Genomic DNA, 27,824 nt, shown 5'->3' with positions numbered 1-27,824 from the left:
AAAGGTAATAACTGCCTGAAAATTACTAAAAGATGAAAAATAACAAAATGTATTTAGCATAATGAAGCTTTCACGCTTTATTTCAGTAGGGAAAATGGTTCATACTAAAAAAAATACATTTTGCAAAAGAGGGTATTCATTTTAACATTATGGTTCTATTGGGGGAATTGAATTGTGGGGTAGTATTTCCCTCTCACTTGGGGCCATGGTATACTGTGAAACATTTTGCTTAATATCATTTAGCGATAATTTGATTCAATGCATGAATTATCAGAATCTTAATTGAGTTTTGAACAGAAATGGCGGCCAAGATCTCGTTAAGAGACAAAGTACCACGAGACTTGGCATATTATATTCACGAGAATCTTGATGATGTGAATACAAACTGCTACATTTTCGATACAAACCGGAATAAAATTGTTGCTTATTTTGTTTATAACTTCACTCAACCAAACCATACCATACCATATCATATCAAACTCATAAATATTAAAAACAAAATATTATATTGTAGTAATGTGTCACGCTCTTATTGAATTGTTAGAAATTGTATTTGTTTATTAAGTTCATCCATATGATGGAAGCATCATAAAATGATGTGATTTGACAGCAACAGCATCAGTCAAATCTGACAGTATCTTGCATAACAGTTCGCACGTGGCCGGACATTTATCCACGATGTTGTCACGTGGCCTACCACATCTTTATTTATAACTCCTAAAATTCCAGTGTACTTTCAAGTTGTAGTTTCTTTCATAATATAACATGGTGCGTTCTGAAAATCAGAGCATTGCGGTAAATTAGAAGAAATTCCACAAACATCGAGTGTGTCCACTGGGTCATGGGCATTGTTTTTGCCGCTTTTCCCCAACGGCGACGCGACTGATTCTTGGCACTGAATGGTTTGCTTGAGAAGAACATCGAGAATGACCCGAGTTGATCTATTCACCGTGGTTTCAAATGTCTCCAGTTTCTGTTCTAATGAATGGAGTCTCTGTGATACGTCATATGACTTATCAGAGTTCACAGTACTTTTCATCGACTTAAATGATGTCATTTCAAATAAATGCGGGATAAAGTTTTTATCCGCTTTTCTGGGCGAATGTTCTTTCATTTTTCGATTCATTTCCGGCGTGGGACACAGTGTAACTGTTGAAATGTCCGAAGAAGGTATCCTTGCGCCCTCTCGTGGTGTACGTGCAAATGATGGCGATACCTGGACTTCGTTCAACTCATGACCTATGTAAAAAATAAAGTGCGTCAGTTTGTTCAGTAGTTGAGCCTCATGTCAAGTATGTCAAGAGGCCGCTGTTCATATTCTGTTGGTTACGTAGGATCTATGTGGAATACGATGTAGCGTACGATTGCTGCACTTATAACGCACTTACCTTCATTTTGAGATTCCATTGGCGTTAGAAAGTGTGACATTTCAACCTCTTCAACACCTCCGTTCCTGCCTTGTGAAAAAAGGTAAAAAACTATTATAATCACGTGCATTACGAATAACTCCAAAAATCGAAATCAGCAAGTGGTACAATGGATGTTAACAAAACGTAATGTATGCCACGCATGGAAATTGGACGGTTTGCAGGACGCGATTTTATGACTAATCTGATCAGATGAATCGGATCAAGTTAGCCGGCCCTTAGACGGCTTCTTAGCGTCTCATTTTGGCAGTACAGTGAGCGTGACGCGCTCTAGGACGCGCTACATGTTAAACAGTATTGCCGTGTGTGTTTGTTCGAATCTCAACTCAGCCCATTTGTCTGAATGTGTTGTCTTTTTTTTTGCCATTTACAAGTCTGGTTACCTTTCCATAAGTTTGTGGGTTCGTAGATCCTCCCAATCATCATAATCTGGAAATGTTGCCTCGAGTTTGCTCATTACCCATGTAAATTTATGCGGAGAATGTATAACTGTCTTTAATTGGTCAGGAATTTGGTATATTAAGATTAGCAGCGAGCTATATTTATCTGCCAATCAACGTCAAGGTACCCACTATACAACGTTTCCAGAGTAATAAAGAAAGAATCTGCAAAACATTGTCAAAGCCATTTATTTAAAAAAAAAGTGATATCACATTAATACGTACCTTGACCAGAGTGCACAGGTGAACTTGCGATGGTATCCTTCAGTGAAGAAAATAGAAAGAAATTAAATATGAATATTTTCTTGGAACATAGTTATATAAATCAGATATACACATTTAAACTTAAACAATGTATAACAAAAAAATTCCTGCTCACTTCAATATTGTCTCTGAGGTCGAAAGTTAGTTCGAGATTTTCTTTAAAATCGTCTCTGAATTCTTGATAGATGACGAATATGGTGTTCAAGTCCTCACGTGATATAAGATGAAGATCACAATAGGTCACCGATTTGACGTCATAATTGGAACGCCCGGCAACTGGAAATCGACAAATGTTTTCACCGAAGACATCGTTAGCACCTTGAGGGAAGAACAAAATACTGACCGTTGGTGGTGTACTATCACTGAATACAAATTCTCGAGGGTGCGTCTCCAACTATTGATAGTATTTCAAAAATTCACAATGGCTCGGTGGGTAGAATGAATTTACCGTTAACCTCGGGAACATTGAAACCTTGGAAACATGAGAACAATAAATCAATGTTGTGCAAGGCTATTTTATAACACACAACATCCAGGTAACATGGTCGTATGATGGCGTACTTTCATAAGCCTGTTATTGAAAATTCAATTTCCACTATCAGTGCGTTATCAAACATTTGAAGTAAAATAGTACTTTCTTTGTTATTATGAAACCCCTCTACAATGCGTATTGTTTGTATACACTGAATTATGCGTTGCCCCGTGAAACTGATTAGGCTTTTGATATTCGTTGAAATAGCAAAATAACGAAATAGAAATATTTCTTGTGAAATATGTAAATCAGCTCGTAAACAAACACAATGATTTACAGAGAATAATTTGGGGATGTAAATGGCGAATTATTCGTGTTTTGTCGACGTTTTAAGCCTACATTTATTTATAACTATATGTGATGACATTTAGGCGGTTATTTTGCGATTATTTCAAATTTGAGACGATGGAGTTGGCCGTAATTGACATTCGTGATTCTCACATGGCTATGCGCCCTCCACGGTGACCAATCAGATCGCCTCATTCACGATTTATATTCTCTGTATAAATTGAGAGAAGTTAGTTAGAACATGGCTTTGTCAGCTGATCTTGATTGACGGGAGATTGTCAAAAGGACACACATGATTGGTTTATCTAATGCAATATTTTATTATTGGAGGGCGCTTAGCCATGTTAGAAGCCGGTTATAAAATGACACGCCCTTTATACATGATATATAGAGCGTGTCATAACAGTCACGTATCAATGCAAATATCATTCAAATCAGTCAGTAAATACATTTTCGGACTAAAATGTCGTACTTAAGAGCGAATACTATTTTAAAATGGTCAGTGACTCAGTATTTATATTTGTTACAATAGTTATTCTCCACACGTCCAATCATTAACAGCAGTCAAATGTACACGATTATGCAAACAAGGCAGGGAATCGAAAGACTACACAAGTCTTGTAAAAACGTGGTATTTCACCACGTAACGGAACTTCAGATTTATGCAATATGATTTGGTGAACATTGAAAAGCTAATGCAGTGTTTTGCTGCAAGTGGATACATTATAATTGAACAAATTGACGCAGGGAACGCAGAAATTTTGAAAACTCACCACTTATCTACAGTGTATCGGGTTTCAGTTCGATTTCATATCCTACGTGGAATTGAACACCAAGAGGGTCACCCCTCGCTTGGTGTGCCTTATAATATATATGGGGTGGGCAGGAGCCATTCAATAACAGATTCGACTTTGGGGTAGCTGGGATATTGGACGCAGTTATTGTGGGCTCGGTCGTATCTGGTTGACGCTAGGATAGCGTTTTAATTTGCCAAAATGCCGATTTCATAACGTTGGCACACACGTCTGTTATGAAGTCCAAATAAACATGTCTGTGTTCGCATGCATTATTTGTGCCACCTGCACTGGAACTTACATTTGCACACGTGACAGTGAATCGTCCGTAACTGTTGTCAAGCACAAACACATTTTTTTTTAACTAAACAAAAGCTAATGAAACACTGAATACTAATGTACAAACAACTATGTATGTTGTCATCGTCTCATTTTTAAAAAAACAAACAAACAGGGGGTGAAACAAACAAAAAATCTTACTGAGAATACCGGTCGCACCGTCCCTGTCGGTGATTTCAATAGATCCTCGTGCTATAAAATACAATCCCATTATGACGTCACCGCGATGAACTAAAACATCACCCGGTGCGGTGTGGGTAGTTTTAAATTTCATACACAGCGCCCTCCTACATCCTTCGGTGGCAGACTGGAAGACACCACTGTTGTCGAGTAGTTTGCCGTTCAGATGAACGCATACCTCTGCCTGTAGGTAGTCTGGGAATTCGTACATCACCTGCAAGGACATAGGGTGTTATCCAATATGAAAATAGATTGAACTATTATTTCTGTCGGTGTGTTATCATCCATCATTTTTTGGTATTGCTTTTAATTCCACATAATTTGTTTCGTTTTCCGTGTAAAACACCATAATTTTGTTATCAGACCAGATTTCTCACAATCATTGGAATGAAAAAAAAAAATTCCAAAAATGTTGAAGTGATGAAACAACTACTAGACAAATAAAAGGTGTATTGGGTTCAAACTCGTGTGATATTTTGATTGACGACTTCATCAACTTATTTGAATCTTAGTTTAGAAAGCGTGTATGCCATGATTGCACCACGTGATTTCAACAAAGGAATTCGATCGATCGCTGTACTTCCCGAATATGTACTTGCACAAACTGGAATTATTCTGGTGATTTCATTCCGCTTAGTGACGGACGAGGACGGACTAATATGGCGGATACAGTGACGTACTCGGACAAAACATATGACGTGCTGGAAAAAAATCCACAAATGATATATACTTTACATTTTACCTCGTGTATATCGATGCCATTGGTGAACGACCAGCAATGAGTATAGTAGTCCTGTAACCTGGTGTTCAGCGGTGGAGGGATTTGGTGAAACTTCATAAACTCTCGCAAACGCTGCATCTGTTGGTGGAACTTGGTCATCCCTGAGTATAGTCGTTCGATTATTGCTGTAACGTTGCCGAATATACAGGCGTACATCAGAGCTGGGTATGTAAAAGCAAAAGAAGAACTTTAAAGAAAGTCGATCTCCTCATTAGACAAACACGCTTCCCAAGACTGTTTTTACTTAGTGGATACAATAGTGTTTACAGAGGGCAGTTTGGTTATTAATGGGTCACCAATAGAGGGCGTTCGTTCCACACAGTATTTAGGCGTGACAATTGACTATAATTTAACATGGAAACCTCATATAGATTTACTAACTAAATTAATCTCCAGGAAAGTGGATATTATCTCACAGATTCGGCATTATGTACCAAGATAATTCTTCTTCTTCTGTATAATTCCTTAATACTTCCCCACATTTCTTACTGTTTAAAGATTTGGGGAAACACATACTCATCTTTCCTTGAACCAATTTTGCGCCTCCAAAAAAAAGTCGTACGTCTCATCACATTCTCCGACATTCATGCTCACACTGACCCCTTGTTTAAAAAACTTGAAATATTAGATGTTTACAAGTTATGTAAGCTCCAAACATGTCTATTTGTTTTTGATCTAAAAAAATTGTCGTTTTGCACATACAATAAATCATTATCTGGACCCAATACCCCACAATTATGCAACACGTTTAGCAATAGCTGATAGTTTTTATATCCCCAAAACAAATCTAACTTTATGCCAAAAAACAATTAAATTTACTGCAACACACCATTGGAATTCCCTTCCTTGCACAATCAAAAATGAAATGAACAGACACACATTTAAATCCAAATTAAATGCTCTCCTAAATCAGTGAAACGACGAAATGACTACTATAATTTCATTTCATATGTTTTTATGTCGTACTAGTATATATATATATATATATATATATATATATATATATATATATATATATATATAGCGCCCTCACTCCACAATATTTAGAATGAGTGGTTGGTCAAAAGTTTGATGAGTCAGGTACATCTATTGGCTAAGCTTGTTGTACATAGATGCAGATGAGTATAGGAACCATTAATGCTGTAGGGTGTACTGGGAGGGCTAGAGGATTTCATGTTTGTAATGACTGGTTGTAATGCGGTATCTCGTTGTTTTCAAGATGCAGTCTGATATTTGTTGCTTTCTTGGTTGTTCAATTGTGGCTAAAATTTGTGTGGTGGGTGGAAGATGTGTTTATTGTTTGTTGAGTCATTGTTTAGACACCCTGCAGCTTGAAATGGTATGGATCAAATCCAAATTCGATATGGCGGTGTTGAATATCTGTGCGATATGGCAGTGTCGTCTAAAAACCACGCATCAAAATGATTTCTGTTTATTTATTCACTGTTGTAGATCCTGAGAACTAGCCATTGAATATGATGTCGGGAATAAATGGTTTTCTGAACAAGCTTTATTAATTATTGCTGGCAATATTCCAGTATGAATTGGGAGCAAACTGTGACACCAAATCTAGTCGTTGTATTGTTATGCTTCTAAAATATTTTTTTTAAATAAAATAAATTAAATAGAAATATTATGTGTATTTTTGTATGTGGAAACATGGCTGGCCCACTCAAAAATATAAAGAAGTGTGGTCAAATGTAAAGAGTGTGTGTTATCTAGATTTCATTTTAAAGGGCATTGTCTATATCTCGGACCTTTATATTTCAAATGGAAAAATAAAAAATTGGACACAACTACAAGAAATTGGGTTTACTCCTAGACAATATCTCCTTTGGCACGGCATAATTTCCGCTATACCACCAGAATGGAGAGGCTGTACTCCCTTTTTTGTTAGACCAGAATTGCCTATTGGTTTGTACATTAACAACATATTTTGTCCATTGAATATGGTAACATGTAAAGTAATACGGAATGCTCTTTCATCTCTTTATTTTATTCCACCAAAATGTAAAACTTATTTTCAGCAGTTGTTTCAATTAAATGAAATTAATTTAGGCACAGAATAACAATGTACAGAATGGTGATAAAAGACCAGCATCTTTTGATGCGAGTTAGTCAGGATCATTTTTCATCTATCCCCAACCATTGCCAGACGAGCTTTAATACCTCTACTTTGCTATGTTTCGGCAATTATTATAATATGAGATTATTACGAGAATACCTTCAAGTATGTACGAAGACAGTACAGCGGAAGTATCGACCGACGCGCGACGGTTTACTGTCTGAGAGTATTCTTTGAAGAATCCTCGTAATAACCTTATTATTATGCATCTTTTCCTTTCTAGGATACATCACGGGAATGCCAAAATACAAAATGTTTAGAACAGAATCAGCGAGATTTTTTGTGTATAGTCAGGTCAAATTCGGTGGCAGCCATGTTTGTTTTTATTATTAGAGGACACTTGTGCGCGTAATCATTCCATATTTGGAATTCGCATTTCCTAATACGGTAGGATGAAAATACCCCGTAAAATACCACAAAATTACCGTACGCTGTAACTTATGGCGTTACCGTGACAGATGTATAATAATATAATATGTATAATAATATAACATTTCGAAACACCTTTGTTCATATTATGTTTTTATCTCATGTTCTGCACTAGCACTGTATTCAGTTCCTGGTAAAACCTCAGCTGGTCGACTGGAGAACACAGTCAACAGTCAAATAAACAGCCAACGTACACGTTTGTTGGTCTTTAATCATCAATTAATTGAATAACCTAATTATTTTTCCTTCGATAATGCGAAATATAAACGTTGATTTTTAGCATACACAAAATTAACTGCCTATCTGTTCTTTTAACTATTTGGAAGAATCTTTGTCAACTAGATTTATTTCATCGCGCCCTCGTCAACGGAGTGTAATATCAGACGAAGCATAATCACGTGTGATTAAAACATCTTCGCAAGCGAAATATTTTCCTAGGGATATATCATGTACGGACTATATATGAAAAATTGAGTTGCCGATGAGATAGCTATCGATTATATCGAGCTAAAATCCCCGATAGAGGATTGTTTATTTGTCGTGGTTTTTACTCAGGTACACGCAACCAGTGACCAGCTGCGTGTATTCTAACCACAGTTATGTGATGATATAAGCAAGTTAATGTTTGAAAATGTTAAAAAAATCGTCAAATTCTTGGTATATATGAATAGTTCACTTCGACGTCTTATACATTATCGACTATTTGTATTTGTTTTCACCGTATGCTAAAAATAATGGCATCGTTTCAGATTCGATAATATATAAATTATGCTGGGATAAACTTGTTTTTATCGAGCAACACTGTAAAAGAGCACTCGACATATTAATATATAATAAAATATGTATCTTATTACACATTCATTGCTGGACCGGCTTACACGATCTATAGTGGACATAGTGGGCACACAGCAAATGAATGCATTCACTTTATAAGCGTTGTATTTCTTCTATTTGGAACTCGGATAATGTTTAGTTTCACGATTAGTTAAACTTAAGTAGGCATATTAATCACTAGCTGACCCCTACTGGCGGGTATGCGAGACACCCATGGAAATAGAAATTACATTCCCGAACAAGTCGTTCCTGTGTTCACCAATGCTAAGACTCGGCAAAAACCGTAATTTGCAAAGTTAAAATTGTGACTGGAAACAATGTAAAAACCGGTGTTATATTGGTATTTTGCTGAGTGGCAGGTGCCATCTCTAATAAACATGGCGAATAGAATTTCGTTGTCACAAATTCTCAATTCTGGTCAACTAGTTGAGATTTATATCTTGCTGCCTCGAGAAAGAATACGAACGTTTGCAATGATCGCTTGATAAATCACAAACAAACACGTGGCCTACTCGTACTTCCGGAATGTTATTTCCAATATTACAACTAATAATCGTACCACATTTTCTCAACTTTTCAATAGACTGTAATACAATGTATACATTCATTATTTCTACGTAGATGTTAAAAAACGAACACATGGTTACTACATGCTAACAAAAGAGAAACAAAGCATTACATTATAGCCAAACTAAAGGTTCTCGTCTTACCTCCCAATAACATCGCGCATATAGCGAATATTTTCTCACCATCTGTGTTAGGAGCGACGTTACCGAATCCTACTGTCGTCACCGTAGTTAGTGTGAAGTACAGAGCTGTGATGTACTTGGAGTTCAATGTCGGGCCACTATCTGTCTCATTTGCCAGATATGGTTGCATCAGATCGTCTCCTAATTGGTCCAGCCAGCCAATCGGCTCTGATAGATGGGGCCTCTCGTATTCGGCGATGGTATAGAAAATACACGCCATCCAGTGAGAGATGAGGGCGAAAGTACACATCAGCAAGACAAGTACGGCAGGAGCATACTGGGAGTATCGATCTACCTTTCGAGCAACTCTCACAACTCGCAGTAACCTGGCTGTCTTTAGCAGGCCCAATGCATTAGTTGTGCCCTGTAAATATAATACACGTACTGTTTACTATGTTGTGATAATTGAACAAGAACAGTTTGCTGTGACATTTGCAGCGCTATATCATCAGTACACCGTGATATTTCCGAGTCGTGTTAGCACACACAGTCAACATATTCACTTGGATTTAACATTGGATTTAGGTTGTATAGGTATTCACTACAAATGGAACGAGTCCCCCAAAAGTCATTTGCATATTCAACGAAATATTAGAAAGATTATGGTATTGTATTTATTTCATATTTTATTGTTTTTGTTCTTTTGCACGTTGCATTTTGCGAGTGTCGTAAGTAATTGGCGAAACCTGTAGGCGCCTATTGAATAAATAAATAAATAAATAAATAAATAAATAAATAAATAAATAAATAAATAAATAAATAAATAAATAAATAAATAAATAAATAAATAAATAAATAAATAAATAAATAAATAAATAACACGTGACGATTACTTGTAGATAAGACGCGATATCATGCGGAATGTCTTAAATGACATCTGCACACCTGGTGCACTCTAAAAAGCAAAAACGGGGAAACAGAATGTCCCCATGTTTGTGTACAGGTCTCACGTACGCAATACTTAGTCTCAAATTAGTGTTATCATATCCGATTATTTTACCCTTTATCTTCCTCTATTTGCTCCTCCAGGACACTGAGTGACAATCACATTAAATAAAAGATAAAAACCTTCGATGTCATAGAGACGCGTCATGACTTACCTCGTCAGTTTTGATCGCAAATTGTAATAAATCAAACGGAATAGCAGCCACTGCATCAATGACAAACCAGCCACGTAAATAATGCATGGCTATCTTTTTTGGAGACGACACAACCTGTGAGCGATAGAAAAAAACTTAATGAATAATTTAATACCATTAAAAACACCTAACACATAAATTCATTTTCAAAACAATTTTATTTTGCCAATTACAATGATTAAAATTTCACATACTTCAAATGTGCATGATTCCAATCAACATATTACAGAGGACATATATTGTCCACAACGAAATACGATTTACAAATAAATTTATACAAAAAACTAATGCGCAAGGTCTTTATGCATACAGATTTAACACAATTGATTCTAAATACATTACTTTGAACTAGAGCACAGGCAGAGGGATATTTCTAATGGGCCAGGTAGTATAATTCCAATAATAAGTTACGTAATACACAGTTGGGTGGGTATGCGTGCGTACAACGAATGTAGGTCGACGCGGTCGAACGCATTTAAAGGATGAGTTCATCTTTACGTACGTGAGCGGTTTATTTATAATATACTTATACGCCTCATTAGTGACGCTCACAGGTTCATCAGTCCCTCAATAAGTGGACAAAGTCTGCCATAACAGAATATATGGATTGAAGCGAAATTTGTACCCAGCAGAATAGTAGGGCGCATAACGAAATCTTCTAGGTATAATGTTCCAGCTTACTATCTCCACATGTTACTGCTAAATTAGATATACATAAACATGTGAAATAATAATAAAATTCATTGTTTTCTTGACAAATTCGTGCAATTAAAACACAGTGAATATGCTCAAAACATAAAAATAATGAAATGAATGTCAGTGAAAATAAATGATTTTACAGTATCTAGAAGTATCCTATGAGAATATGGTTTATGGTATATTGTGCCGCCACAGTTGGACCAATCAGAATGCTCCTCCTCCTCCTAGTACAGGAATATGTTGTTGTTTTTTCTGTTTATTTTTAGGAAGGCGACCTTGATTGCTGTAGTGATTGTCTCGGATATTAATTAAGAATTAGTACAGTGTGAAATGCCACGACCAGTACATGTCAATTTGTCAATCTGTGTTGACCTTCCTCCCCCATATTTACTACGAATAAATACAACTGTTTACATTATATGCGTGTGTCAAAAATTACAACCGACGCTGGATGTCAACGTTGTGACACGAATGAAGGTACAAGTACATTGAATCTGCATGGAACTCGTCCAGTGGTTTCGACCGCCCCGTCGAATCTGTGTCACACTCACACACCAGTCACTAAAAAAAGCGTGCACACAGCCACTGATTACACAGATAGAGATGTTCAATCCCAAGTTCAAATTCAGGACCAACCTATCCTAGGACCGATGCAACTACCACATGCAACGTTTCTGGAATAATAAAAATAAGCTAAAAATTGGGGGCTACTTAATCTTTCGCCGACATAATCGTACCGGTCACATGTGATCGCGGGAAGTGATTCTCATCGGTGCAGATCAATTACGATAACGCAGTTTTGACAGACATAATTATACGTCATATCGGCCTAATTTCGTGTTGAATATATTATCCCGGCCTACTGCGCATACACACTCGAGAATGGTGAAAGCATAGACCGGAAACCCTTCTGAATAAATGAAACGGTGAATGTTTGTAATCAACGCGAACTGCTCACCCGGGCAGGAGACTGCTCACAAGGACGACATATTTGGAATTTTAATATTTGTAACAACGGATCTGATTAGTCGATAATTTGTTATCGCGCTCAATCACATACGACCTTAAACAAACATGCTTATGTATACTAGTAGGCTTACCGCACGTGTTCGTGGAAAGAGAGATAAATGGATACGAAGCCGTGCGAGGGGAAGAGGATCTTTAGGTACGAACGACCGGTTCCTGCCAACCAGTTACTGCGCATGCACACGCGCGCAGAAAGTAAACAAGCGCGACGATCTACTTAATGGGACCCTGTAGTATAATTAGAGTTCAGACAGGCAAAACAAACTTTGTAATTGCATGAGTGGTTACTGTATTTCTTGACATAACCAGTCGTATAAACAGTGCCCTCTATCGACGATGCGTGTCCGTGGCGTAAGTAAAGAAGGTAGTTTTCAGCGTCGTTATTGTTTCGATCAATGGAAATCTATAATAATCTGAATGACGAACGACTAAATAACGAAACACTAGCCATTTTGAGCAACATTTCTGGTTACTGCTTGAGAGAGAAAATTATAAAAAAAAAAATAAGTGTATTTATTTGGTCGGTGCAGATTTGTCAAAATTATTATCCAGAGTATTTTGTTAACACGAAGAATTGTTGTCTGGTTGCCTTTAATGTCTAAAACGCACAATTTCTTACCAGACTAGAATCCTGGGTAATCTAGACACAGATCTCATATTCGTTTATTTTCACCTTATGTTTTATTCATCCATCCTCCGGTTCTTGAATTTGATGATACACAGTACAGCGCCAACCACATTGGTGCCTCGTACGCAATAATCGACACGAGATTCCACACGTATTAACTGTGATCACAGCGGTAACCTGATGGATCCCTGTTCTGTCGATGAGTAACTGTCCCAAAAATGCAACTGAATGAAGTCAGGTACAGGAAGCCCGATATTTCAAAGTTGATCAAAGACGGCATGGCAATGACATTGGTAGATTAGTGTTTTGTAACATTGTGGAACAGGATTCTGTTGTTATTTCTTACACACAAATGCCATTAGTCTGTAAATTTGTTTCACCCCTGTATACTATCAGCTAACAGTTATATGACATGATGATATCTCCATTATAGAAACCAGTGCTCAGTAAAAACATTACATTACTGAAAAAAATACTAGTGACTCCAAACCCCAAAGTCACGAATCATTATTTTCAGGCTTTTCTTTTTTTTATCGATAAACGTGATATAACTTTGCGCGGTTTAAGGAGTTGGGACCCTATGGAAGAGAAAATGAACAATATAACAAGAGGAAAGTGCGGGCTTATTTGTAAAAATACGACAGTTTCAGTAATATCCTGTAATACTACATGGACAACATGTTCACCTCAAATCTATCATGTTTGTGAAACTGTCTTGTACCTTCTTATATTGGCCAATTTACCAGTACAAATTTTCTATAAATATATTCTGAGTATTTTTATTGATGAGTAATCCTCAACCTAAAGTCAATCTTTTTACTCTAACCGGAGTCAAATTGATACTACTATAGTTATACGCATTTCAGATATCCCACAGAAAATAAAAGCAAACACATTAATTTGGAAGTTGATATAGCAGAAGCGGTAAATCTGAAACGGATGGATCTGGATACTGGAACGACGTATTTTCGATGGATTTCTATAAAATTTCAGTTAAACACCGTGAATCCCGTACTACAAAATCGGGTAATTCGGTGCACGGACGCCCCGTGACTCATCAACCGGCGCGTCCGTCGATCACACTCACGTTTCTCAACTAGTTCTTGATGCGAATCAAACGACTTCCGTTATTGATGAATTAATCAGAGCATATTATTATAATTCTTGCTCGGACATGTGACGTGTCATATTAATACGTAGTACAGTGAGATGGAACGTACCATGTTGCATTATGGGTCAGCGGTTCTCAGCGCTTTTTCCTGTCACCCGAACACCGGTAGTACTGGAATATACGTATGATGAAGGGACACACAGTTACAAAGGGCTTGGCTACTAATGACACAGCTCATCAAAAATTTGAGCAATTTGAATTCACCATTGGCTTCTATAGTAACACATCAATAAAAGTGAAAATGAGAAATGTAGTTACAATATGCGAGTTATGGCCATGATGGTTGTATTATTCTTCATGAAACAATCCAGAACGGAGAATTGTCTAATTTCTGTTTTTTCAGACAGTTTAATAAATGATAAAACCAGTCTTGACAATTAAAGACTGCTAGCATCTTCCTTAATCCTTTAACAATCATTCAATATCATTTCAATTCAACATTGTAAGTACCCGTTGTACATGTCGTGCTTTTACATAACAACTCTAGTAGAGCCACTCCACGTTTTGTCAGCCGTGCACTGCGGGACGGCAGTCTGACGTAGAGATGTGGCTAGTTAGCAAACAGAAACCGACATGTATTCACGGGGCGTCATGAAACCGATACAAATACTTTGTACTGAGAGTGGTTGGTTTGGCGTGAATATTTAGATAAAAACAATTAAGATCGTTGATTTTTGCTCAAATTACTAATAATTATGCAACAAACATTAATAATAACTTTGTTAGCCTATTTCTAATATTTGTTTAACCCTCGAACGACATTAAAATGTGAAACATCATGTTAAAAAGAACGATTGCGCTCTAAGCTGAATGACGATGAAATGAAGTGCCTCCTCGACCTTCTGAGTATACTAGACTTGCTATTGAGAGGTTGGTTGACCGAACTCGTCAAAAACGTTTTTTTTTTCTATCTGATTGAAAGTGTAGAAATATATTTGTTATGACAATAACGCACGAGCATAGCGCAGGTGCCAATGCAGTTATTTGTCATTTGTGTTAAGGAAATGTCCACCCTGCGTCGACTTTCTCGAACTGTTGTTGTGGTGATGCGTTGAAAGCAAAGACAGGAAACATGAACCCGATGATTTGCGAGCTAAAAAGTACAATTTGATTGTCCAAGATTTTTAAATTGTCGCCTGTGTTTAATCTGTTCAGACTGAAGTTATTTTGTTAGAGGTGGTGTCCTTGTTTCTATACGCAGCGTGTGTCTTTGTATCCCGTATTGGGGTTTCCTTCCGTTACCGCTGCACCTGTCCTCTTCCCGCAGTATCCAACGTGTGGAATCCTCCGGGAAGGCATCAATAATAATCTCCATTGTAGAAATGAGGAAATTCCTTGTCATATTGTTCGTGACGTATTGGTCCGAACTTCAGCTTGTTTTCCTGGAATTGATAAATGATGTCATTTTATGACGTAGTGTACGGTACGTTAAAAATACGATGACACGTGACCATTCGTTTATTTTTTTGATGATCCATGGTTAGTGAAAATATGCTCTACGAAATATCCCAATTATTAATATCATAATTGATGTTGAGCTGCAGCTGCGCATTTATTTGACAGAACGGTAGTAATACACTCCCGTATCCATTATAATACTCAATTTTAATATAAAAGCTTTTTTTCATACTTAAATAGATGAAACAGTGACGTCATTATGTTCACGTTTATGAGCAGATATCAGTGCGTTCTTTAGTGTGAATATTGCTCGCTTGTCCAGTTGCAATGCGCCTTTGTGCTTAGAGAAAAAAAGATATGTTCTGACGTCCCAAGCGCAATCACAATTTTAAAACTATCATAGATTATTTATTTCAATGCACTGGTCATTAGCCATTTTGAGGGATTAAACTGAACACGCCTCAAGTCGCCATTCCGAATGTCGCCTTCAGAACACCCATGCCCTTTCTGTTACGCGACACGATTTCATTTCCCGTTTCGACAAAAGTAAGAATACATTCATGAAAATTTAAAAATAACTTTCTGTTTTTTATTGGTTTACTTCCGCAAGTAAGTTTCAGGCAGTATTTAGAACACATGTGTGTAATATAAACTACAGAAGGCAGTTAACTTGTCACGGTACACAGAGACCGAACTATTGTTTTATACACTGTATAGTGAATGTCTCTCCGAGGTTTTTAAATTTAAAAATAACCAAGTAGATACCGACTATTCATTGGTTAACTGAGAGTAGTTTACAATTGGCACTCCTTGTTCCAGCTCTCTTCTCAAAAAAACATATTCATTGTTAATCTGGAGCGCTGTTCACAAAACAATTACAGAATGGAGAATCGCATTACTATGGAAACGTTAATTATACACCGAATTTAATTTTGCTATTTTCGTTGAACGCGTATTTTTTACAATAATCTTTAATGCCCAATGTGAAAATTGTGAATTTCGATACGTTAACAATATCAAAAAATACTGTTAAACATTGACGATTTTACAGTATTTTTTTTTTTTACTCGACTTCGGGAAAAGTTTTATGTTTTTTTTTTTTTTGTTTTGTTTTTTTTTCTCGAAATTCATCTGTGGGTCACGCGCATTCTCAAAGGCACCCTGCGAAACCGAGTCACGCGTGCGCATTCAACACTTCCGGTACGTAAACTACAGGAGTGTTTATGGTTGAGTATGAGTACTGATAACAGACATTCCAAAGAATTTATTTGCAAGGCGATCGATGCTGTGCACTGAGTATTCTAATAATGAATCGGAGATGGACGGGGAGGGGGAGGTTAATTCTCCATCAAGCGTTTATTTAAAAACATTATAACATGTCTAATGGCAAATGATTCTAAATTATTCAGCAGCTTCCGGCGAAAAATCTACGTGCGTGCTAATAGATTTATGTAACTTCTGCACAGACGAGGTTACTTAATTGAGATAAAATAGTATTGAGACGAACAAACATAAATATAAAGTTTTAAATTAGCAATGCCTAAATTACCAACGTTACACGTGAACCATTAATTTGTAATTATTTTTTATTGAATAAAAGTTCAATTCGTAAAAAGTGGTGATGATAGATTCGGCATAATTCATTCTTAAATGCCTCACGTGGTGTTGTTTTTGACGACAACTTAAGGTGTACGATCTGCGACCACCTGCCATCGACAGTATCAACACACTCGTCTTTCAAAAAATTCCATTACAAAATAGAATATCCTATTGATGTGAAACTACACAGGTTCACATCACAATCACAATCACAATCACAATCAGTACGTTGTATGAAAAATAAATTATAATGTTCTGAAAAAAAATGTTAAATTTGGAAAAAAAAAATTTTTGAAATAGAATCAGTTATTGGGTTTAATCTGCAAACACCTTAATGTACTGTGGTGCATTTGTCGCGATGTTTTGTCGTAGATTTTCAAATATTTCATGGAAATTGAAAAACAAATTCACAACTTTAGCATAAATAATACAGCACAAAACAATAAAAATAACGTAAACCAAACATTGTTAGCTTAGATTATGTGGACCATATGCTGAAAGCCCGGGCGCAGAAACTATCCGCCCAAATGACTCCGAAGCTAAATTCAGTTATTGAATAACCATGGCAAATTTACGAAAAGTTCTTACCCTGCGGGAAAACACCCTCGCAATATTTGACTGGGAGAATTAATATCAGAATACGATCTGATCCGATGTATCATTACGTTCTGGAAGTCTAAATTTTCACCCCATTTTGGTTCACAAAATATTCACCTTCACGATGCGAAATAGTGAGGAAAAGAGTGCCACAGACAATGTGCAGCACGCTCAAATTTCGGTGTAACAATATATTATCACACAATCTGTTGTTGAATGAGAACTCAAATCGAAGACGTTGAAGTGTTAAACTGCTAGTATGTGACGTCACTTGAAAACAAGTCTAACACAAACTTCTAAATCACCCTAAACATTCAAACCTAATACACTCTCTATTCAAAAATCATGACACGTCAGATCCAGGAATTTACCCGTAATTATGATGAGCAGTTTTGCGGATTTTCCTACTACATTTCCACCTGAATAATAAAATTATTAATCGTTATCTGATGTGATACACACGGCACTCTATTATTGATATTATTATTCAAACATACGCTCTATCTTATTCCGTCTAATTGTATCTTTTCTTATCGACTTACTAATTGATACCTAATGCCTTCAATAAATAAAATAGGTACTCCAGAAATTCTCATTCATTTTTTTTGCTTATGCAGAGTTATTTCCTTTGGGGCATTTTCTCAAACTCGTGCCAATGAGCCCAAAATGCCATGTGCGTGTGTGCTATATCGAAACTAGGGATCAATGAGCGATGTTGTGACGTATTTAATAACGATACCCGTCACTCGCGGGAATTATTCAAAGTTGCGCTCGCGCCTACCGATGTAACACCGCGATAAAACCATCACGTAATTGAATACTGGATATTAACATATACGAAAAAACAGATCGATGAACTTATCGTTTTCTGTAATTTTAAAATTGTATCTACATTCAGCATGTTATTAAAGTGAGCTAATTCCAAAATGTCTTCTTCTTTATTTCTTATTAATTATTTTCTCGCATCATTGTGTCTATTGGCCCGCTGTGCAATGTATCATAATACGCTTCCATAGACTTCTGCTTCAACACGACTCGTTCGCTTCTGTTGACTTCTATAAGTATATCGGTTGACGATAGGCCTAATGAAGACACATTTCCACACGACAGGGCATATATCCCAGACGAGTGTGCTAGCGCGCACAGATGGGACGGCAAATGAACTGACTGATGCGCTTCTAACACGGTCAAATGCGAGAACACCGGTTATGGCGCTCAGGTTAAGGTGCTTAAAGGGCGACAGTCGTCGCGCCGCGTCCTGTTCGATATGGGACTCATAGCGACGTATACAACGCGTGTAAAATACATTGTTTATTTACTTGAAATTCGAACACGCGTTGCGCGACGACCAGCGCGCTTTAAGTTCGTCGGGGTCCGGTAGACGCTGGAACGCGTCATTAAATTCACACACCGTCGTGTTAGAGAAGATGGTCACACAATGTCAAACATGCTAATTGGTGTCCGCTGCCGAATGAGATGTATATGTGTGCTATCGTAATTAGCGGGAATGAGTCATGGGCAATAAACGTGACTTTTCATGTCAGTAAATACGGACTGACTCCCGGGACAGACACAGGTGTATTAGTCGGCGTATGCAGTGCATCACAAACACGGTAAGCCATTTGGAGGTAATCGATTTATCTGCAAACGAAACATCAATTCGACCACCAAACAATATACGATTTCATACAATTTAATTTTTAAAAAATGCAGTGTAATATTCTATTTAGCACCTCTTGGCGTTGTAGAATTATGTACATTTTGAAGACGTTTGAAGGGGTGATCATTAGAGATTGTTAAGTAGATTTATAAAACAAAAATTATAGAAAAGAAATATATATATAATCGTGGAAGGAAACGAATGTTCATTTAAAATATGAATGAACAAAAATTACAGAAACAAAACAAATAAAGTACAATCATCTGTCCACCTAGAGCGTATAATGTACAACCCCTATGTACTATTTTTACTTTATGCATTACCTTAACACGCACACGACTAAATGCACGTGTCACGCACGTCTTTTTATGAAACGAACACACGCAGTGCCACTCACCTCGCCAAGGTTTTCATCTACGTATGTCGTCCGAAAGTTGATCAGAATATCGATCAGAAACATGATATCTACCAGCAGATCGATGAAATGCATGGGGTCATCGTATCCACCGAAATGACCGTCTTTTTCCCTCAGAAGAAATGCCACTGCGAATGGAGTATAGATAGCCGTATAGACGACAAGCAATAGAACCAGCCAGTCCCAGGTCGCCTTGAAAGGCGTGTAGTGCAGAATCGTACATCGTTGAAGTTTCAGTTTTACTTGGGTGTTGTCAGCATCCCCGTCCCCGGTGGGATCATGGTCGAAACTCAGCCACTGGGTAGCACGACTGCAAAAGCGCCGTAATTTACCCATTATCATAACCCAACAACTTGAACACGGTGTCCATTCATCGAGGAAAGTCCCAAAGTCGTCGAGCGGCACAGAGATATGAAATATAATCAATACACTCTGAATGAATTATACATGCCTGCAAAGATGATGTAAAGTCTCGCGGGATCCCACGAGATTTGAAAGAAAACAAATGTTAACGCATTGTGGAATTTCTGTGAGGAATGTCCGTTTCCTCCCAAAAATGAATGCATAACCACTGTCACATGATTCTGAATAACAGTGAGCATGGCAATCTTATTTAAATTAAGGTTTTAGAATTAATTATTATTATATATTCATATATTTTAATTTTAACTTATAATTATTTGCGTTTCCTGCAACCGCAATGCCCGTGACACCGTGACTATAGTTATAATACATTTAAATCAGATTGTGATCATACATGTCCATATTCACCGAAGTTTTTTTTTTTTTCGGACGTGTATTCTTCGACAAACATGATACTTCCCGATACGTCTGCGCCCATTTAAACTTCATGGTCCTCAATTATAATTTAGTGGGCCATCTGAGCGAGATACAATTGACACTAAACTAGGGGGCGTTCCATTAGTCTTGTTTGAACAGATATTCCTTTGTACTTACATTTGGAATTATTCCTATTAGAACGCTATTATTTTCAAATTAGTCTATCTGTCTCTTTTCATGCTAATTGATCCTGATTTGTTTGCCGCGACAACACAGAAGCAATTCGGGAGCATACACTACATGATGACTACGTACACGACGCTGATCCAGTTGTATTATCATATATACAGATGTTTTGGATGTTTTGTTTCATTATTTAAAATTCGAAAAAATATGTGCGCGTGCGCAAGTGACGACCCATTCTTCTTCCCAGAGTTCCTTGCGGTTAGATCACCGAAAGGATCTCTGCCACCACACACCGCCATTTTGTGGTGAAACCACCACTTTTACTACGCGTATTATTTGCGTATTTTTGTTATTAGAGGGCTCACGTGTTGAGTTATTCCTACTGGAAAACAAGTTTTAAAATATGTTATCGATAGCTGATAATGATTTTCTCGATAAATGCACTGTCAAGGGTGAAAGAGTTATAACTTACAAAGGAAAATAATTTCATCGCGGAATAACGGTTACTAATGTGTTACTCGGTTCATCAAACTGACTGTCCTGTCGATTGCCAGACGAAGAAATATAAAGACACGAAAGCACTTAGGGGTATTGACGGCTAAATCGTCCTACTGCCACTTACACCGTCGGTGACACGGAAAGTAAAAAAACGAGTTTCGCACTTAGAAAACAGCCAGAATCTACAAACAACGCGTACGCTTTCGCCGGGTTTGAAAATCGAACACCTACATGGCAATGTTTGGTGAGCGTTTTTGAAAGTAGCACCACTGTGACGCATCGACCAATCAACAACGAGCATAATATCGCGTCACGTGGTGGCAGAGATATATTCGTAGAAATAGAACTCTGCCTGGGAGATTGTTGAAGACCCTCCCACTTTAAGCTTAGCATGATGGTGAGGATATTGACTCAAATATTACGTTATTACCAAAACATAACACGTTGCTTCAATGGTAACTTTTATATTTGTTGATATTAATAATTAATGCAAATGTGACGAACTCGTTATCAATTCTTTCCGACACACATTTAATAGTGTCATTAAATTATCACACATCAATGTGTCATTAGTTTTAACTGGGGGGGGGGGGGCATTCCATCCGCAAAATGACAAAGTCATGCGATATTTATTATTCAAGTACTACGTCAACAAATCCACCATCCTGTTCGATTCAGGTTGTAGCTAGTTGTGATTCAGTGTAGCAATGTATGACCAACCAATGGATTTAGCTGTAACACTTTGCCTGTGTCAGAGGCTGATTTTAAATGCAGCAAGTTTGCCACAGTAATCAGCCATTTTTTGTGGAAAATTTGACAACCCCGATTGACCACCACTCCGAGTCGTTTTCCTCCATAAGCAAACATTAAAGTTGACGCTTTCTAAAAGTGAAGTGCATAGTTCGTTTACAGTATTACACTTTTATTTTACTTCCTATCAAATTTAAAGCAAACCGTCAACGTGACGCAAATTGAGGTATGTGGCTACGTATAATTCCCCGAGTGATTTCGAGTTACCACTATGTGTGTGGACTACTGAAGAGATTCTGAAGAGAACTGGACGAATTCTATTGTCCGAACGAAACCGATCAACCCTAACCGATGGTTCATAAACACATTCTGATTATGATATCCCGGCATAAAAAACAACAATTAATAAATAATATTTAGACAGTAATCCATATATATATATAACAGTGCTTAACATATTGAAATCATAATACAAATAATATCAGTTGCCGTTGGTATTCCGTATTCAAACGAAGAATCTGTGATCTGTGGCGTAGAAATAACCAACGTTTGAGCCGCGCTTAACGCCTTCTATTCCGGGATCCTACGACAGTGCCAATTTCGATACAATAGTTTCGCAATATACTTACAACTAAAAAAATTATCATATATTTGATAGCGTTGTTTGATATAGTAAGTTGTGACTTTTTTATCGAATACCAAGTCAGCCAATATCAAAAGTAGAAAACGTGGTAAAGGACGAAGTCCGTATATGGGATCTAGCACTCGCTGGTGAATATGACGGAAACATTAATATTCCAAACAATTATTTAAAATAAATGGAAAAGTAAAACAAAAAAGTGCATCGACCAATCTAATATATATTAACGCATAATACACCTACGAAAATACACGCTTTGTAAAGTTTATGCAAATTACCATGTCACAGTATTGTAGCTTGTTTTGAAAAACACGCATGCGCAGATTGAATATCAACACATCTTTGTAGATAGGCTGATATTCCCAAGTCAACGCGACTCATGCAGTAGCGGCGGCACCGGGGAGAGAGGCAGAGGGGCGGTCGCCCAATCGAAAATCAAACTGAAATCTTTTTTGTCAACAAAATTTGCCCTTCAAAATGCAAGAAATAGAATTTCAGAGGGTTAAGATTTCAGATCTCGCTCCCTCATGCAAAATGTCGTGCCGCCGCCTCTGTCACGTGTTAGCACCACGCGTTCGTATTCGTGTAAATAAAAAGTCTATTCAAGCACGCGTACTATACGTCGCATGGGACCCATGACGCGACGCGACAACCAGATTATCACGCCTGGGACCTCATCGTCTTGCCGATGAACGGACACGCCGCTATAATTCCCACAATGTAGGACACATACTGCTGGCTGTTAACGCACTCGTGATAAGGCAGCGAGCGTAACAGATATTAATTAATACATGCAGTACTCAAATAATAGTCTTATCAGCACCTAGTTCCCCATCGATAACGCCAAGAACACAGACTGTTATCGACCACATACTAGAACATAATTGCGTTTCGGCTACTAATAAATAATATTTCAAATTAATATTATATGAAGTAACTTAAAAATTCTTTTTTTATAATACCTTGTAAACGGGTTGTACTGTTTTTCACTTGTATCAGATTTAAACCCTTTACACAGCACAGTGAAAACATTGTGCATACGCGCGGATTTAGGGGGAAGCGCGTCAGGACATTTGACAAACCCAGCCCACCGGAGGTCTACTTCGGCCACGCCAATAGAAGCGTCCCCTTACCAAATTTCTGTATCCGCCAGTGGTGCATTCGAATGGCGCAGTCGGGGTGATTAATTTGTTTTTGTAGTTTAAATAAAGTAGAAGGAGGTGTTAGCGCGAAATCACCCCGACTGGTTTATTCTGCATGGCCCTCTATCGACACTGCAGGAACCCGTCGATTTTTCGACGGGTAATTATGTTAATGAGTGTTTTAATTGACAATCATCTATGCCAATCACAACGTCTTTTCAACTGACCTCTGACCGAGAAGACGTCGGCTGATTGTAGCAGCCGATTTTCTTGTTATTCTATAACTAGTACGAGTTATTTTTTACACATTGTGATGAATTACAAACGACGACTATGACAAACTCGAATTTCAACGTGCCGCCATGTTGGGTCTGCAGTGTGACCTTTACCATGTTGACCTCATTATGCACGTACTTCCGCGCCCACCTCATTATAATACGTGCAAATCATGAATATTTAATAGCAATGAATTTCCTGCAGATTAAACCAGTCGGGGTGATTTCGCGCTAACATCTCCATTTCGCGATTTTTTTAATTTTATTTAAACTACAAAAACAAATTAATCGCCTCGACTGCGCCAGTCTAGTGGTGCATGTACACGCGGTATGTGGTCTAATTATACCTTGTGCATTTGTCACCATTTGTGGCGCTAGGCTAAAGGTCGCTGATAGATCAGTCACGTGCCAAAGGCAAAGGGCAGTGACTAATTACAACGTCGTGACTATAAGCCAATAACAGCCGCGTATAGTATGAAATTACCTCAAAAGATAAGAAACGTAGAAGTTTATCCATCACCCCCGCCCCCGTTGAGGTTCCAGACCCCGTTAACAATATTTTGAAAGTATGCAGTTTCTCTCCATGCACCGCTACGGTAATAAAATTCATGTTTTGTAACGTGTTCTAGCATTCTATTCTATCACGTTAGCAGCTTGTATATTCTTTCGATTTAGGTGTCTCACATCGGGTGCACTTGATTCTTAATTCTGTATCATTATAATTTTGATCGTCGAACGCCCCCGCTTATTAGAGAAAAGCTGGGTACATGTACTTATAAGCCCAGAAGAAAACAAAAAAAAAGATATCTGTGTTATTCTTTTCTGTGTACTCATGCATTTTAGAAAGTACATTTTTTTTCGACTCTTGAACATCGACCACTTTCAATGAAAACAACAATGAGTGTTTTAATGTGGAGTGCATTCCCATGGAGGGCACGCAGCTGGCATTTAAACCATTGATGCACAGCACCCACATTAATCGTTACAGCCGTTTACATCTATAACCCATCATATACTTATATCGAGGACGAAACTATGCGTTTTGTCAGTGGTACTAAGGTCACATCACAAATATCTAAAATTTACACATTTTTTCTAACCATTATATTAAATATCATTTACAATCTTACTATTCTTGTATCTGTCACATAGTATGACAAGATTTTTTTTTTTTACCATTTTGTGTTTTACTTGTATTCCATGAAAAGAGACATTATTATTGTGCATGTTCGCGCAAGACTAGTGGGCAATTATTTTTACTTTGATTAGATGAAAAGGTAGACATTGTATAAATTTGATGTTCATGAAGTCATGCACAATGTTTTAGCATCAACAATAAGAAAGTACATTTTTTAATCATACAGGTTTAAAAATTTATCGATTTCCCACATTAATTGCAAGTTTTATAACGACCACTTTTCAAAGCGCCACTGCCAACTTACCAACCAATCGGACCTAGTTATCATGGAAACAGAAAATTTAGAGGAGATCTTCAGAAATTTAGATGATTACGCAGCATTTTGTTACTGGTTTTGCTTACTAATCAACGATATTACGTTGAAACACGTCATAATGGCATACGTCATTTGGACGCTATTTTGGTAATACGTCATACGTAGGACAATGAATTTTTGCTCAGTGGCTTCACCGAAATACATGAAAATATAAATCATGACAGTACACCAACAACTAGAATGTCAGTGTAAACAGTGACGTCATTTGTTTATTTCACTTCACTGGCAAATGCTATTCACTGTCACCAAAAGAACGTTAATTTGTTTTATTTTTCTATTAGACTCATGATAATACAAATATATTGTATTTACAGTTCATTCGATGTCTATTTTACCTTTTTACCACCTTCGCAAAACAAAAATCCGCGAATACACAGCCTGAATGAACTCTTTGTCTATTACAGCGCTTCTATGTGTAGAGATAGTTTATTCTGAGTGTAATATTATCAGAGGCTATAATTTCCCTAAAAAAGAACAAACAAATAATAATTGTGATAAAGTTCGTTGGTAAAAGAATGGCATGGACAGAGAATAAGACTATTCAACTCTCTGAGGTTGTTATCACATTGACGATGTGCGCGCATGCGTGAACTCAGATAACAATGCTTAATTGCCCGTATCTTTTACCGCAAATGAAGTATTAGTCGCGTTCAGACTACACCAAGTACGGGCTAAGATTTACCTTATTAGTATGTATAACCTACGGAAATACGTTTATAAGCCGAAGTATTACACTCATCGACGATTCATTAGTGAATGTTTTTTTTACTCATTGTAACACATGTTGGAAATCACCTTATAACATATGTATTCGCAAGTAGGCATATATAGAATTTGTAACATATGAGTGCGCCCTCATCGGCGTGAATGCTTTTTTATATTCTTGGGGCGGGGCTACGTCACAAGACGTTCGACGTTGCTAAGACGCGCACGATACTTCGGGGCGGAGCTACGTCACATACGTTCCACGTTGCTTTGACGCGCACCACTGTACCATGCATTTCTACGGGCTCTGTGCGCGCTGCTGTGGAGCGCCGGTCGAGCCGGTGAAAATTCGAGGAAACAACACAACTTTGAAGTAATTCTGAACAACCAAATTTATATATGTTACACACGTAGGGCTAATCTTGTTACACTGTTCAGGGGATTCACAACAACCATTCCAAATTTCCGGTTTTTGCGAGTTTGTGGCCTTTGTTTTCACCGCCAGGGTTGCTAGGCGGTGAAAATGCCCGGATGTCCGCCCCCGAGGATTACATGTATTTCTATGGGCTCTGTGCGCGCTGCTGTGGAACGCCGGTTGAGCCGGTGAAAATTCGAGAAAACAATATAAACTCAACTTTGAAGTAATCCTGAACAACCAAATTCATCTATGTTACACACGTAGGGCTAATCTTGTTACACTGTTCAGGGGAGTCTCAACAACCATCCCAAAGTACCTTTTTTTGCAATTTGTTGGCCTTTGTTTTCACCGCCAGGGTTGCTAGGCGGTGAAAATGCCCGGATGTCTGTCCTCGAGGATAGCTAGGAAGTACTCGCAATCGAGAAGTCGGAATTTGATTTTGTTTTTAAAAGGCAGACATTTATCATTAACAGAATCTTATTGTGTAAACAACGTGAATCATGATTTCCTCTTAGTGTTTTTAAATATATCTTCGACAAATATTGAGATTATCACATGACAGTCTCTGTGAGGGCTCCTCGTAGTGACGAGTGATTTAGAAGAGTGCTTTAGATGCCCGGATGTCATATTTTTAAAACCAATTACTATTGTGAGTAACTAATAATTAATAAATAAACATATGGTAATAAGCTCGTAACATTGGCCCGTGTATGCAAATACATAAATGCATTCATAAATATGATCTATAACATATTAACATAGCAGCAAATCAAAATACTGTAAAAGGACGGTCGTCTGGGTGGGTGTTCGAATTTGTATGTATTATTACTAGTACGTAATGTGTGACAGCCGCCAATGTAGAAATATAATCAATTCTGAGTTAATAAGTTGGGTCGCACTGACATCACAAATGCAACCAACTGTTTGATGCATGTTTATGTTGAGGGTCATATTAGGTGTCGTGGTGAATACGCATGTAACACAAATGGATAGCGCCACCAGCGCCAGTCGTAATGCTAGATTCGCAATATCAGATCAACAATCGTTCTGTATGTGAAGAATTTACATTGAAATCATGTCGAATGTGTCAACATACAATGTGTACAAACGGATTGCACAAGTCTAATTGTACGTATAAGTAGAGTATGAACGGGAAAAGTGGGGCACATGATCTTGATGTAGAAAGGAATGTACTTTGCAGTTAATCATTCAGTAAAACATTGTCATTCGGAAATTCACGTGGGAAACCAATTAATCATTACAAATACTGTGTACACAATGTGATCGATTTACAACATGATATACGAGATGTTTTATTTAGCACAATTCCAGCCAACTTTTACTAACGATTCAGGCATTTTTTTCGACTTTTCTGTCAATATTTTCGATTTTCAGGCAAACT

At 37.5% G+C, this 27,824-nt stretch overlaps 1 protein-coding gene across 1 annotated transcript; it reads right to left on the bottom strand.

Annotated features, from left to right (window-relative positions):
• Nucleotides 1-736: 736 nt before the first annotated feature.
• Nucleotides 737-19,850, bottom strand: LOC144346432 (voltage-gated inwardly rectifying potassium channel KCNH6-like). The gene is made up of 9 exons (XM_085498801.1): nt 19,497-19,850; nt 10,283-10,396; nt 9,144-9,546; nt 5,007-5,206; nt 4,226-4,478; nt 2,247-2,449; nt 2,093-2,129; nt 1,389-1,457; nt 737-1,239 (listed from the first exon to the last, which is right to left on the bottom strand). Exons 1-9 carry the CDS (start codon nt 19,848-19,850, stop codon nt 737-739), a joined length of 2,136 nt encoding a protein of 711 aa, XP_085354927.1.
• Nucleotides 19,851-27,824: the final 7,974 nt, after the last annotated feature.

The sequence above is a fragment of the Saccoglossus kowalevskii genome, chromosome 5 (genome assembly GCF_978046115.1).
Source record: "Saccoglossus kowalevskii chromosome 5, keSacKowa6.1, whole genome shotgun sequence".
Taxonomy (NCBI): domain Eukaryota; kingdom Metazoa; phylum Hemichordata; class Enteropneusta; family Harrimaniidae; genus Saccoglossus; species Saccoglossus kowalevskii.
The sequence above is the reverse complement of the archived record's forward strand: the minus strand, read 5'-3'. Positions and strand labels throughout refer to the sequence as shown.